The sequence below is a fragment of the Trachemys scripta genome, chromosome 11 (assembly GCF_013100865.1).
Source record: "Trachemys scripta elegans isolate TJP31775 chromosome 11, CAS_Tse_1.0, whole genome shotgun sequence".
NCBI lineage: Eukaryota > Metazoa > Chordata > Testudines > Emydidae > Trachemys > Trachemys scripta.
The window spans coordinates 11,788,967-11,802,250 of NC_048308.1; the positions used below are offsets into that span (position 1 = coordinate 11,788,967).

At 39.9% G+C, this 13,284-nt stretch overlaps 1 protein-coding gene across 3 annotated transcripts in view; it reads right to left on the reverse strand.

Moving 5' to 3' along the window:
• LMLN (leishmanolysin like peptidase) overlaps positions 1 to 13,073 on the reverse strand; it is a 25,317-nt gene extending 12,244 nt beyond the window's left edge. For all 3 annotated transcript variants that reach the window (XM_034786259.1, XM_034786258.1, XM_034786260.1), the window contains exons 1-10: positions 12,919 to 13,073; positions 10,798 to 10,895; positions 10,675 to 10,705; positions 10,195 to 10,277; positions 9,819 to 9,936; positions 8,676 to 8,854; positions 5,811 to 5,916; positions 5,493 to 5,587; positions 2,140 to 2,257; positions 591 to 698 (exon numbers count right to left, since the gene is read on the reverse strand). In XM_034786259.1, coding sequence (XP_034642150.1) covers positions 591 to 698; positions 2,140 to 2,257; positions 5,493 to 5,587; positions 5,811 to 5,916; positions 8,676 to 8,854; positions 9,819 to 9,936; positions 10,195 to 10,277; positions 10,675 to 10,705; positions 10,798 to 10,895; positions 12,919 to 13,068 — 1,086 coding nt within the window. In that variant the 5' untranslated portion in view covers positions 13,069 to 13,073. The remainder of the gene's footprint in view (positions 1 to 590; positions 699 to 2,139; positions 2,258 to 5,492; positions 5,588 to 5,810; positions 5,917 to 8,675; positions 8,855 to 9,818; positions 9,937 to 10,194; positions 10,278 to 10,674; positions 10,706 to 10,797; positions 10,896 to 12,918) is intronic.
• Positions 13,074 to 13,284: the final 211 nt, after the last annotated feature.

Genomic DNA, 13,284 nt, shown 5'->3' on the forward strand with positions numbered 1-13,284 from the left:
ACAGCCCACTTCTTCGGATGCATATCTTCATCACATATGCATCCGAAGAAGTGGGTTGTAGTCCACGAAAGCTTATGCTCTAATAAATTTGTTAGTCTCTAAGGTGCCACAAGTACTCCTGTTCTTTTTGCGGATACAGACTAACACGGCTGCTACTCTGAAACCTTATAAATGTAGTTTTCTTATGAAGAGACTAGTTGCTACAGAAGTACATAAAACAAAATTAAACTAGGATCGCTGCATAGCTGTATTGCCCTGTAGAGTTTATTAGTGTAAGTTGTGGAAGATAGGTAAAGAACTATAGAAAAGTGAACCTCTAATTGTTTGTCATTTGATACTGTCTTTCTAGGCACTGGTGGTGAACCTTGTGCTCTGAGAATTAAGAGTTTGGAGAATGGTATGAGAGTTGTTTGGGAATGAATAGAGGTTTAATGTGCATAGCTTAGAGTTATTTGCAATGTATTTCAGTTAAGTTTAACACTGGTGGGTTTCCAATAGATCTACGGATACACTTGAAAAATTGAAAATCTACATTTTTATCCCCTTTAGTGATAACATAAGTATATTTAGAATTATTTACCAGCACTAACCTCCAACAATCGCTTTTCCCAGTGATTGAGCTCAGTACCCATGCCACCTTGGTTTTCAAGCTCCATTCCCTCTAGAATTGGACAGTCAAAATGTTTCCGAGCTTCTTCCTACAAAACAGAACGGTTGTTACAACCTCATTCTCAAAATACTGAGAAAAACTCAGATATGCACTTAAGATTTAAAAAAAAAAAAAAAGACTATTTTAATGTCCTCCTTTTACCACAGTTTGCTATTTTCCTTTGAATGCAGAAGGACTTCTCCTTATTGAAGCTCTAAAACTAGTGAGTCTCCCAGTACTGAATCCAGCGATCTGGCTGTTAGCCACTAATAAGTAACATACCATACTACCTACTTATTCCAAGTTCATATCAGGATCATCTGAAAACAATGTTTCACAGAAAATAAGCTTTCATCAAATAGTCCCCCTTCACGATTAGGTATGCTCAAGAAATTCTGAACAAAACATGTTCGCATTAGAAAACGGGGTTTTGTCAAAATCAACATTTTCCATGAGAAGAGAGATTCTGGTGGAATTTTCCCATCAGAAAAATCAAAACATACCACTATTAGCCAACAGGCATCACAATGTTGTCTAAGATTTGTGGCCTGCCCTCCCAGCTCCCACCTCACAATATGACAGTAACCAGGATGAGCAGAAGCCCCTTACTATAGTTAGCAGTACAGCTTTAAATATAACTTTAAGAGTTGGGCTACAAATAGTTATTTCAATTTCCTAAAAGTAAAGGTAGACTAGAATTTCTCCAAACAATCTAGAATACCAAAATTAATGTTTGGGTGAAAGTACTGTTGTCCTGTTTCATTTATTAATTGGTTTCTGTCCCCAAATTCCTTAAAAATAAAAGTTAAAATTTGAAAGGAAAGACTGTGAGAGTGTGGGCTGGAGGGAGCATGGAGGAAAAAGGGTCTCAAACATTTTTGAATAATTTCTAAAACAAGAGGAAAGATGTGATGAAATTTTTCAACTCTGACACTTCATTGTAGGCGGAGTTAGGAGAACATGGAAACAAGTAGTATTTAAGTGGGAAAGGAAAGGTACACTAGTCATACGAAAAAAAAGAAAACATGAATATTGAACAGAGAAAGGATTAAGGGCCTTATCACTTAAGTCAATAGCAATTATGAGTGATCAAAGCCTCAGGATCAGACTTTATGGAAACAAGATGTGAGTAGGATGGAATGGTCCATTTAATCACTACCAAATCTGCTTTCATCTTCTACTTTATCCTTCATGGCATTTCTACCCAACCCCTACATTTTCTCTTCGCATTTCAATTATTTCTCCCCTTACACCTCAAGGCCAATTAACTGTTTTCCATCTTAAATATCCCTCAATCAACTAGGAGTATGATTTTCTTTAAAGTTTGACCCAAACCAGGTTATGTGGTCAAGAATTCTTTTATTTTCTTTTTAGTATCCAGTAAATTAACATTTTTGTTATCAACAAGATGGTAATAACTGAAGTTCAAGTATCTGATGGTAATCAGGACAGATACACTATGAAAGAAGTTTAAGTTAATCAGTACTTACAACTACTCGAGGTGTTAGAAGAAGAAATACATCATGGCGCAGCATCTTATTACCTCGTATATCCCATAACCTCACTGCTTTATCAACAACCTTATTGCTCCACTGATACAAACCTAGACTGTAAGGAGAGTGTTTTAATTAGAGATGTTTTACCAGAATCTAAGCAATAAACCTAGCTATGCTCCAAAACTGAACATTACCTTCCATAAATGAACAGTGCTCAGTATCCTCTTAATATGTACTCTAATTCCTTATGAAAATGAAGTAATTTAACCGGGCAACTTTCCTCCTTACTAATATTCTTCCACATTGTAAGCCTAATTCGCATTTTGTGATTAGCCAAACTGAAGAGCTTTACTAAGGAGATATTTTCAGAATAATTATGCACTAATAAAATATATTGTACATATCAGGAAAGAATCTAAAAAGCTAAGAACTTTCACTTGCAGAAATTGCATGAAGGAATGAGTTTTTACTACTAAAAGGGAAAACAGTTGCGAAATTGTTTATTTATACTGAAAATATCTAAATTCACTGAAAAACAGGAAAGTGTATGTGTTTTTTTGTTTTTTAATAGTAAATGAAAATTATAGGCATGCAGAAGTCATCCTACATAGTGCCATTACATATTGCACACATACAAGATGGGAAATGACTGCCTAGGAAGGAGTACTGCGGAAAGAGATCTGGGGGTCATAGTGGATCACAAGCTAAATATGAGTCAACGGTGTTACACTGTTGCAAAAAAAAAAAAAAAAAAAAAAAAAAAAGGAAACATCATTCTGGGATGTATTAGCAGGAGTATTGTAAGCAAGACACGAGAAGTAATTCTTCCGCTCTACTCTGCGCTGATTAGGCCACAACAGGAGTACTGTGTCCAGTTCTAGGCACCACATTTCAGGAAAGATGTGGAAAAATTGGAGAAAGTCCAGAGAAGAGCAACAAAAATTATTAACAGTCTGGAAAACATGACCTATGAGGGAAGATTAAAAAAAAAAAATGGGTTTGTTTAGTCTGGAGAAGAGAAGACAGAGGGGATATGGTAACAGTTTTCAAGTACATAAAAGGTTGTTACAAGGAGGAGGGAGAAAAGATGTTCTTCTTAACCTCTGAGGATAGGACAAGAAGCAATGGACTTAAAATGCAGCAAGGGCAGTTTAGGTTGGACATTAGGAAAAACTTCCTAACTGTCAGAGTGGTTAAGCACTGGAATAGATTGCCTGGGGAGGTTGTGGAATCTCCATCATTGGGGATTTTTAGGAACAGGATGGACAAACACCTGTCAGGGATGGTCTAGATAATACTTAGTCTTGCCTTGAGTGCAGGGGACTGGACTAGATGACTTCTCGAGGCCCCTTCCAGTTCTATGATTCTATATTTAAAAACCTTGGAAGATGGACATCTTCTACTGAGTAAATTCAATTACAATGATATTTGACATGTGATACATCATTGTGATCTGAGTAAACTCAATACAAGATATATATGAAGAATAAACCCTGATTCAGCAGGTACTTAAGCATATGCCTAAGTTTAATCATGAATATAGTCAGTGATGAGCTGCCAAAATATTAACAGGTTCTCTCCTCCTCATCTCACAAGGGGGTCATGGCCCTAGATGACTAGATGACCTCCTGAGGACCCTTTCAACCCTGATATTCTATAACCTACAGTATTATACAATAGTTGTCCATTACTGAACACACAGAATAATAACACTGCAGACTTATTAACCACTGTGTTCTACTGTAGTACTTCAACGACAGGAAGACCCTTAGTTAACTAACTATTGGTGGTATCAGTTAAGGAATAGATATGAAAACTGACCAAATTACTGCAGATTAAGGTTTAGGTCAAATTTGAGATCTTATTGAAAAATGAAGACAAACTCACATTTCTATATGACAGGACCTCCAACTCTTTGCAGTCTAGGAAGATTTCAGATATTCAGAATCCCCAAATTTGAATAGATTGCCCTTGAATCGCTAGCAGGTGAAGTGGTCAGTTTAAGCAAAATTGATAGGATTCTGTCTATGTTTAATCAGCACAGTTTAATTGTAGGCATTACTGCTCTTTAGCATTATGTATAGTGTAGAGGAATGGGGGCAATAAAGCTGAAGTTACACTGCCAGATCCAATAGATCCCATGTGACTAATTTGGAGTTGCTCTGTAATACTTTATGAATACAGTATATTGACCTGGTTACTGGGCTGTTAATAGTATGAATATTTTGGTTTAATAGGAGGCTGTGGGGAATCACAAGCCGAAGAGAAAGAATGGCTCAAGATAAGCAACTTCTCAGCAAACACTTGAGAGTTAAGAGACAATCCCAGGACAGGAAAAGGCTGGGAACACAGTAGGTCAAAAGAACTCTGGCTGGTTTAAAAAGGAATGCTCTCTCAGAAAGGGGAGTAGTTCCCGGGAACCGGACAAACACACAGACACCCCACTGCTTATAGAGTATTTATTTACAATCCTTTTTCTCTAAATCAGCGGTCCCCAAACTTTTCACAGTCTGTCCCACCTTACCCCTGCCCAAGCCAGGAGTGGGGGCACAGACAGGGGAAAAGGAACTGAGGCTGGGACTGGGACCGTGACCAAGAGCGGAGCCACAGCCAGGGGCTGAGGCTGGAGCCGGGAGTGGAGCCGTAACCGAGAGCCATGGCTGTGGCAGAGGTGGGTGGCACGCCCTCTCCATGCAGGCTGGCCCAGGCCCCACCGCCCTGAACGTTCCTCTGTGCCCCCCTCTGGGGGGCATGACCCACAGTTTGGGGACCACTGCTCTAAATTCTTTGTTCCTACTGCTAAAGCAAAAAATACTTTGATTTAAGGAGGATGTCTGATCACTGTGTACCACTGGTCACAGCCTCCCAAAGGGAAGAATGGCACAACAAATACCCCTGCAGGTTTGCCTGAATTTGGGTACGAATGATTAATACACAGTGTACTGCAGCCCAGCGCCCAATCTAAGAGTGGGAGAACTGTAAAACTATTCTGAAATAGGTGAAGGCATGAGGCCTGACACCTGAGGGAGTGCACCCAGAGAAACCACCAATGGAGGCAAAGATGCAGGTAGCCCTGTAATTGACATCCTAAATCTGACACCCCCTCCCCTGTGTGTGTGTGTGTGTGTTTATATTATATAAAAATAAAACACAAAAAAGCATAATGCCACAAATGAAACAACTCTACAACGAATGAAACTAATGTTTGAGTGTGAAGGGAAAGAACATTTCTGCAAAGGAAACAACTCTGACTTTCAAGAGGTTGACAGCCAGAATATATTCTTGCAAAAATGAAAGGACACTGTCAAGTTAACAAACCAAGAAGATTCAGGGATTTAAAAATATACCTGTCATTAAAAGGTGGGAGCCCATCTGCATATCTTGCTGTCAAGGGATTTCCATCATCATCGTGATAAAATGCAAACAGCCCAGCAGAGAAACCCTTCAAAAAGGAAAATAAAAAGCATTTTTAGACAATATTAATCCATCTAGAATGCTAAAAGCCATTAAGAGACCAATATACAACCCCCAATATATATATTGAGAATATTATACCTGAAGGCAATTAGCACAGATGTTGAAAGATGCAAACTAAGTGCATTCCTTTTTATATAAACTAGCTGGGAGAATGTAAGGAAATGACATGTTAAAATATCAAGTCTTACCAGTGCATGAATAATTTCATGTTTCACTGTAGACAGCATGCCAATAAATTCCTGAGCTTGAGTAGAAATCATATTTGGACACAAATTAGCATATCCTGCTACTGGCCTGGAAGACAAACATTGCTTTGTTTTATAAATTGGATTTTGATTAAATGCTGGGCAACTTTAAAAAAAGAAAAAAAACAAAACAAAACACATTACATATGAAGGTAACAAATTAAACCTAAAAAACACTCATCTGATTTAATGCAAATAACTTTTCACCCTCTTTTGGGGATAAATCCTTCCATGTAATGTTTTTCCTAACTAGATAGATTACCAGCAATAGCACGTACACACACACACACACACACCATGCAAAAAGTGTGTAATTATTGGAGGTCAATAAGTTAACCCAATGATTTTCAACCTTTAGTTCATTTGCGGACCCTTACAAGATTTCAAATGAAGGCGTGGACACCTTTGGAAATCAGACATAGTCTGTGGGCTCACAGGGGTCCGTGGACCACAGGTTGAAAACCACTGAGTTAACTCATTAAATAAAAGAATTCCAATCTAGCAGCAGACACTGCACAACTGAAGCTCAGGGTCAGTCAGTCAGTTTCCATTACAAACCTTCTGTTTTATAGCCATAATAAGAGACAGAAAAAACAGACAACCAGTTACCTCTTAAAACCTCAAATGGAGGGTAAGGAGTATTATTTCAGCTCCCTTACTTGACCACCCAAAATAAATCACCCCCCGCACACACACTATTTAAAAATCAAATTAAAAATTAGGTCAAGCTATTGCTTTATACAGTACTGCAGAACTATGTCCCACAAGGCCAGTATTTGTTCTTAAAAACTGACTTGTTGCAGCGGAAACATAGACCTCTCTTCTACCACCCCTAGGTGCTCTAGGGCATTGGTTTTCAAACTTTATGTATTTGTGATCCCTTTCCCACATCAAGCCTCAGAGTGTGACCCCCTTTATAAATTAAAAATGGGAGGGGGGTAATTTAATTTAATGGGGGCTCTGGGCTGTCAGCCCCATGGAGCTGACAGCTCACAACCCCCTGTAACCACCTTGCGACCCCTTGAGGGGTCACGACCCCCCAGATTGAGAACCCCTGATCTATTTTAAAATAAAGAGATTTTCACTCTGCTTAAGCTTGTAAAACTTCAGGCAGAAGCAGAAGGATGGGAGCTAGTTGTCTGCATAAAAATTTAAGACAAAGTGCATCACTGAAATAGGGTGACCAGTCAGCAAGTGTGAAAAATCGGGACGGGGGTGGGAGGTAATAGGCTTCTATATAAGAAAAAGCCTCAAATATCAGGACTGTCCCTATAAAATCGGGACATCTGGTCTCCTTACACGGAGGTCAACTTCCATGAGGCTCCACATAGATAATAATGGATACAACTGCAAGATCAAGGTGCACATATTCTGCAGATAAGGGGCCCAATCCTACTCCCATTTAAATTAGTAGAAGTTTTGCCATTTACTTCACTGGAAGCTTTATACGGTATGCGTATTAAGGAAAGAAGTTTAGCTTTGACTTGGTATGCCCCAGCTTCTCTGGATTTCGTGTTGTTTGATTATGTGCGAATAAGAAAGTTTAGTTTATTTTAATAAATATTGAAAATATTTGTTAGCGTAATTTGTACTTGAAAAATAATATTTAAGCAAAATATTGCTTTGCAAAAATCTCAAAATATATTGTGTCAAGGAGAGACAAGAGAATGAATGTTTTGGTTCTTAACATGTAACCTGTCTGCACTACCATGTTCCACTGTAATGGAGTCATAGAGTTTAAGGCCAGAAGAGACCACTGGGTCATCTAGTCCAGTGGTTTTCAACCAAGGGTACATGCACCCCTGGGGGTACACAGAGGTCTTCCAAGGGGTACATCGACTCATCTAGATATTTGCTTATTTTTACAACAGGCTACATAGAAAGCACCAGCAAAGTCAGTACAAACTAAAATTTCATACAGACAATGACTTGTTTATACTGCTCTATACAATATTTATATTCCAATTGATTTATTTTACAACTATATGGTAAAAATTAGAAAGTTCAGTAATAGTGTGCTGTGACACTTGTCTTTTTATGTCTGATTTTGTAAGAAAGTAGATTTTAAGTGAGGTGTGATTCAGGGGGGGGGGGAAACAAGACAAATCAGACTCCTGAAATGGATACAGTAGTCTGGAAAGGTTGAGAGCCACTGATCTAGTCTGAACTTCTCTATAATACAGGCCACCACCATCATCCAGCACTCACACGCTAAACCCAACAACCAAAATTAGACCTAAGTATTACAAGTCACAGGAGACTGGACTGTTATGTGCCATAGGCAGAGAATAAGAGGGACCGAGGTGAATCAATGCCTGAGGTTCCTGCAATGGCAGGGAACTGATTAAAAAGGATATACCCTCAGATAACCCCACAAGTGACCCGCATCCCTGCTGCAAAGGAAACTGCTAACTCCCGAGGTCACTGACAATCTTACCTGAGGGAAAATTCCTTCCCAAACCTACATATTGTGATCAGTTAGACCATAAGCACACGAGCAAGAATCAGCCAGCTGAACACCTGAGAGAGAGAATGCTCAGAGCTACATTGGGGAACCAGCCCACCACATCCAGTGTCCCATCTCCGATGCTTCAGTGCAAAAACCCAGAATCCCTGGGGGAGTCCCTTCTAGACCCGTGCAGGTGACCAGCTAAAGCCATGAAGCATGAGATTTTAGGAATGTAAGACGTAAACCAACAACCCATTACACTCAGCAGAACAGACATATCTAGCGAGTTCAGCATAAATGAATGCAAAGACCTGAAAAAATTACTACTCAGTAAAAATTAGCCTGGAATGAATTTTTACCTGTCCATTTCTGCTTCCAGTTGGCAGTAGGCTGCATACGCAATAATATTTTCCTGACCACATCTTTCAGTAGTAAGAGCACTGACATAAAGTACAAAATCGGCATCTCGAACTCCTTCTTGGTCTGGTAAGCCAGCAGGTCCACAATACCATTCGTCTTCACTACATACCCTACATTGCTATGATAATGCAATTAAAACGGGAAATATGAAATAAATTAGCCTATATAACTCAAATTCTTAGACATGTAATATGCCATTCTTTTAAGCCAAGTAAAGATTAGAATCCCTGCTGTGGACTGGGTGAATACGCTAGGGCCAAAGTTTTAAAAAGTGATTAGTGATTTTGATTCCTCAGTTTGAGTGGTGCCCAATACGAAGTGTACTAAAATGGCGGTGATCAGCCCTTTCAGAGTCAGACCTTTTTATGGTGTCTCCAACTTGGACATCCAAAAACTGAGGTACACTTATCTCTAGAGGTTGTGACTGTATTTTATATAAGTGTGTCCCTTGATTCATTTTAATGAAATTTCAATTTAAAAATAAACTGAGTAAAAGTGCTACACAATATGTTTGAAAAATGGTATCAAGTGTGTAAAGCTACAATGATCAGTGCAAGTAAGAGAAGTGCTAATCATGTATTTTAGTATGAATCGAAACAGCCAAGTGAGAAAATATAGTGTCAACATGACTTCAATAGAAGATTTGGATGAGTAAGAACTTCAAAACTGGACCCTATGATGGCAAATTAATTCTAGAAAATTGGACACACTGAATAAGGAGTATTATAAATTGGCTTTAGAACTCTGGTAATATCTGGGGCTTAATATTCAACAATGTCCTTTCTGAATCTATTTTCTTTAGTATTCGTAAAATTTCTATCCCATAATTTTGACACGCTCCACAATGCAATTGCAGCTATTTTTGTAAGGATTAATTCACTTGACTTTTGGCCCTATAATATAATCAGAGAAACTCTGCTATTGCCTCAGATTGTATTGTGTCTTATTGCTCAAATCTGATCACCTCCCACAAGTAAAAGCTACATATAAAAGGTCAAACATATTAATATTAACTTTAATTAGTAATCTTCCCAAACCATAAAACTTAGACTGCTAAGTAGATGTTACTTGGTTTGAACTACCTGTAAGTGTTCCTCAGGAACTATAACTGGGCCACATCTTGTGTGTTCTGCACAGGCTCCTTGGCAGTATCTATGAGGGTCACCTTTCTTCCTTAAATACTGGTTTGTTGCGCATTGCCTTCAATTAATTTAGATTACAGTCAAAATTTTATAAGTGAAAAGGCAAGCTGTAAAATAATTCATGGCAGCTAAAGATACTGAAATAAACAGGTGGTACAATATTACTGTGTAAGGCACTAGTATAAGAAACATTACTTGCAAGAGGTTACTATTACACTAGTGGAAAAACAAGACATTGTTCCACATTTATATTAAAGTTCACTCAAACTATTTTAAATATCAACATAGCAAACAATTGTAAACAAACTTCACTCACCTGCTTAGTGAAATAGTACCGGTTGGTTTGCGAACTTGAAAAGTCTTTTCCAAATAAGAAATAGCTTGTGGGAAAAGTTTGTTCTAAATTTAATGAAAACAAAAATACACACAATGGACTCCTTATTGCAATACAAGTACAAATGCATCCTAGGAGCACTAACTCTCACATTACAGGGCATTTGCTAAACATGAAGGCACAGCAGAAAAATGGATGGCATGACATGAAGACTTGCTGAAGTCTTAAGTGCAGCTAAGCCACTGTATGGCACTGCAGTCTCAGCAATAATATTAACAGTAATATATAGTTACTCTGAAGGATCCCAAAGTGCTTTACAAACTATACACAAAGTGCCACTGGAAACCAGACATTTTTGGAGTAAAAAAATAGCAGATAACTGATGTACAGCACATTGTGGAATAGCTTTTGGGAGAGCAGAATGCCATACATACAAACCGAAAGGAGAAACAAGTAACATACCTTTATAAGGTGTCGTTTCTCAGGGAGCAAACTAGAAAAAAAAAAAAAAAGAAAAGGAAACATTTTGATATAGATAATATATTTTTACATTTCAAAACTGCAGAAAAATACCACTATACTTACTCTTCAACACTTCTGTCATATATAGTCTTAATTCTCAGGTTTTGATCAACATTTCTCTTGATAACATGATTTTCCTTAAGATAAACTTTGTAGACAACCTGGTAAAAACAGGAACAGAGAACTTGATTTGACAAGTTATTTTTACAATTTTTTTTAAACTGACAGGTATTTACAAATTCTGAATGCCTCCATATTGAAAGGCTCTTGATTTAAAATAAAAATAATAATAATAAATAATATTTCTCCTCCTCCTAATCAGAGATCACACAGTACTCTGGACATCATCCCAAAAGTCAACATATTTACTTCCACATACAAGTAAGAGGAGATAAGGAGTGTGTGTATTAGTTATATATTGACTAAAATAGTCTGAATTTTTAAAAGCCAGTTACAGAAGTGGCTAAATTTATAATTTTGACTACAGCAGAAGCTCTGACTGTCTATTTACATTTACTCTCTTGAATTTCTGATGCAAGTTCCAGGAAGCTGCCTCAAATGTCTTCAGCAAGGATCAGACAGAGAAATAACAGGATTATGACCAAAGCATTTAAACCTGGAATATCATATCAAATAAGCAATTTTCTTTGCAACTGATTGTTTTGGAATGATCTCATTATCTGCCATCTGTTTGCTTTAGTTTGAGGTTATTCTGCAGAGCTTCAGCAGAGCTGAAAGCAGCTGGTTTTCAAAGCAGCTGGTTCTGGCATTACTGAGATACTGACACCTCTCACTGGAGCACCATTACATTCCAACATCCTTCCACCACCTGACTCCTAACATAGATACCTATAAAACCCACCCAGATACCATGGTAGCCTGGTCCCCACTTCTCCCACCCTTTGACCAATCCTCCTTACCCCATGCCTCCGTAGCCCATCTTAGATATTGGCATAGAAAGTACGCTTATTAAGTTTGCGGATGATACCAAACTGGGAGGGATTGCAACTACTTTGGAGGACAGGGTCATAATTCAAAATGATCTGGACAAATTGGAGAAATGGTCTGAGTTAAACAGGATGAAGTTTAACAAAGACAAATGCAAAGTACTCCACTTAGGAAGGAAAAATCAATTTCACACATACAGAATGGGAAAAGACTGTCTAGGAAGGAGTACGGCAGAAAGGGATCTAGGGGTTATAGTGGACCACAAGCTAAATATGAGTCAACAGTGTGATGCTGTTGCAAAAAAAGCAAACATGATTCTGGGATGTATTAACAGGTGTGTTGTGAGCAAGACACGAGAAGTCATTCTTCCGCTCTACTCTGCTCTGGTTAGGCCTCAGCTGGAGTATTGTGTCCAGTTCTGGGCGCCGCATTTTAAAAAAGATGTGGAGAAATTGGAAAGGGTCCAAAGAAGAGCAACAAGAATGATTAAAGGTCTTGAGAACATGACCTATGAAGGAAGGCTGAAAGAACTGGGTTTGTTTAGTTTGGAAAAGAGACGACTGAGAGGGGACATGATAGCAGTTTTCAGGTATCTAAAAGGGTGTCATAAGGAGGAGGGAGAAAACTTGTTCACCTTAGCCTCTAAGGATAGAACCAGAAACAATGGGTTTAAACTGCAGCAAGGGAGGTCTAGGTTGGACATTAGGAAAAAAATCCTAACTGTCAGGGTGGTTAAACACTGGAATAAATTGCCTAGGGAGGTTGTGGAATCTCCGTCTCTGGAGATATTTAAGAGTAGGTTAGATAAATGTCTATCAGGGATGGTCTAGACAGTATTTGGTCCTGCCATGCGGGCAGGGGACTGGACTCGATGACCTCTCGAGGTCCCTTCCAGTCCTATAATCTATGAATCTGACACCAGGCTGCTCGGATACCCCCTGATCCCATCCCTTACCCCTTCCCCAACCATTACAGAGAAGGCACCATCCCATACCCCCTCCCTACCCTGTATGCAGAGGGCACCGCAAGCCCCGCTGGCACTCCATACCCCTCCGAACCCCTTACACACAGGGCACCCCATGCTCCATCCCCACTCCTTGCCCCATCCAATATGCAGAGGGCACCCCATACCCCGCCCCCACCCATTACACAGAGATCACCCACACTACCCCGCCCCCGCCCCACGCGTTACGCAATCACCTCCCCTGGGCCGCCCCGGCCCCGGGGACTCCTCACCTCTCCGCCGCCGGGAACGCGGTGGTGACAACTGGAGGAGGCGGTGGCGGGGGCCGGGCTACAACCCAACAGAAGCAGCGCAGCGGCGAGGGCGGAGAGCGGCGGCCGAGTGTACGGCACCGGGCCCCGGCTGCGGGGCTCGGCCGCCATCTTCCGCCGCGTCTCCATGGAGCGAGTGAGTGACAGCACGTTTCGCCCTAAGCAGCCAACCGAGAGCAGGAGGATGCGGGTTCCGTCCGAGAGAAGCGTCTGATTGGCTCTTAGGGACGACATCCAAGGGGCGGGGTAGAAGCAGGAGCAAATCGCTGCCCTAGGGGGCTGGGCTGGGTTCATTGAACTGCTCGGCTAGGCTGAGTAGTCCAGGCT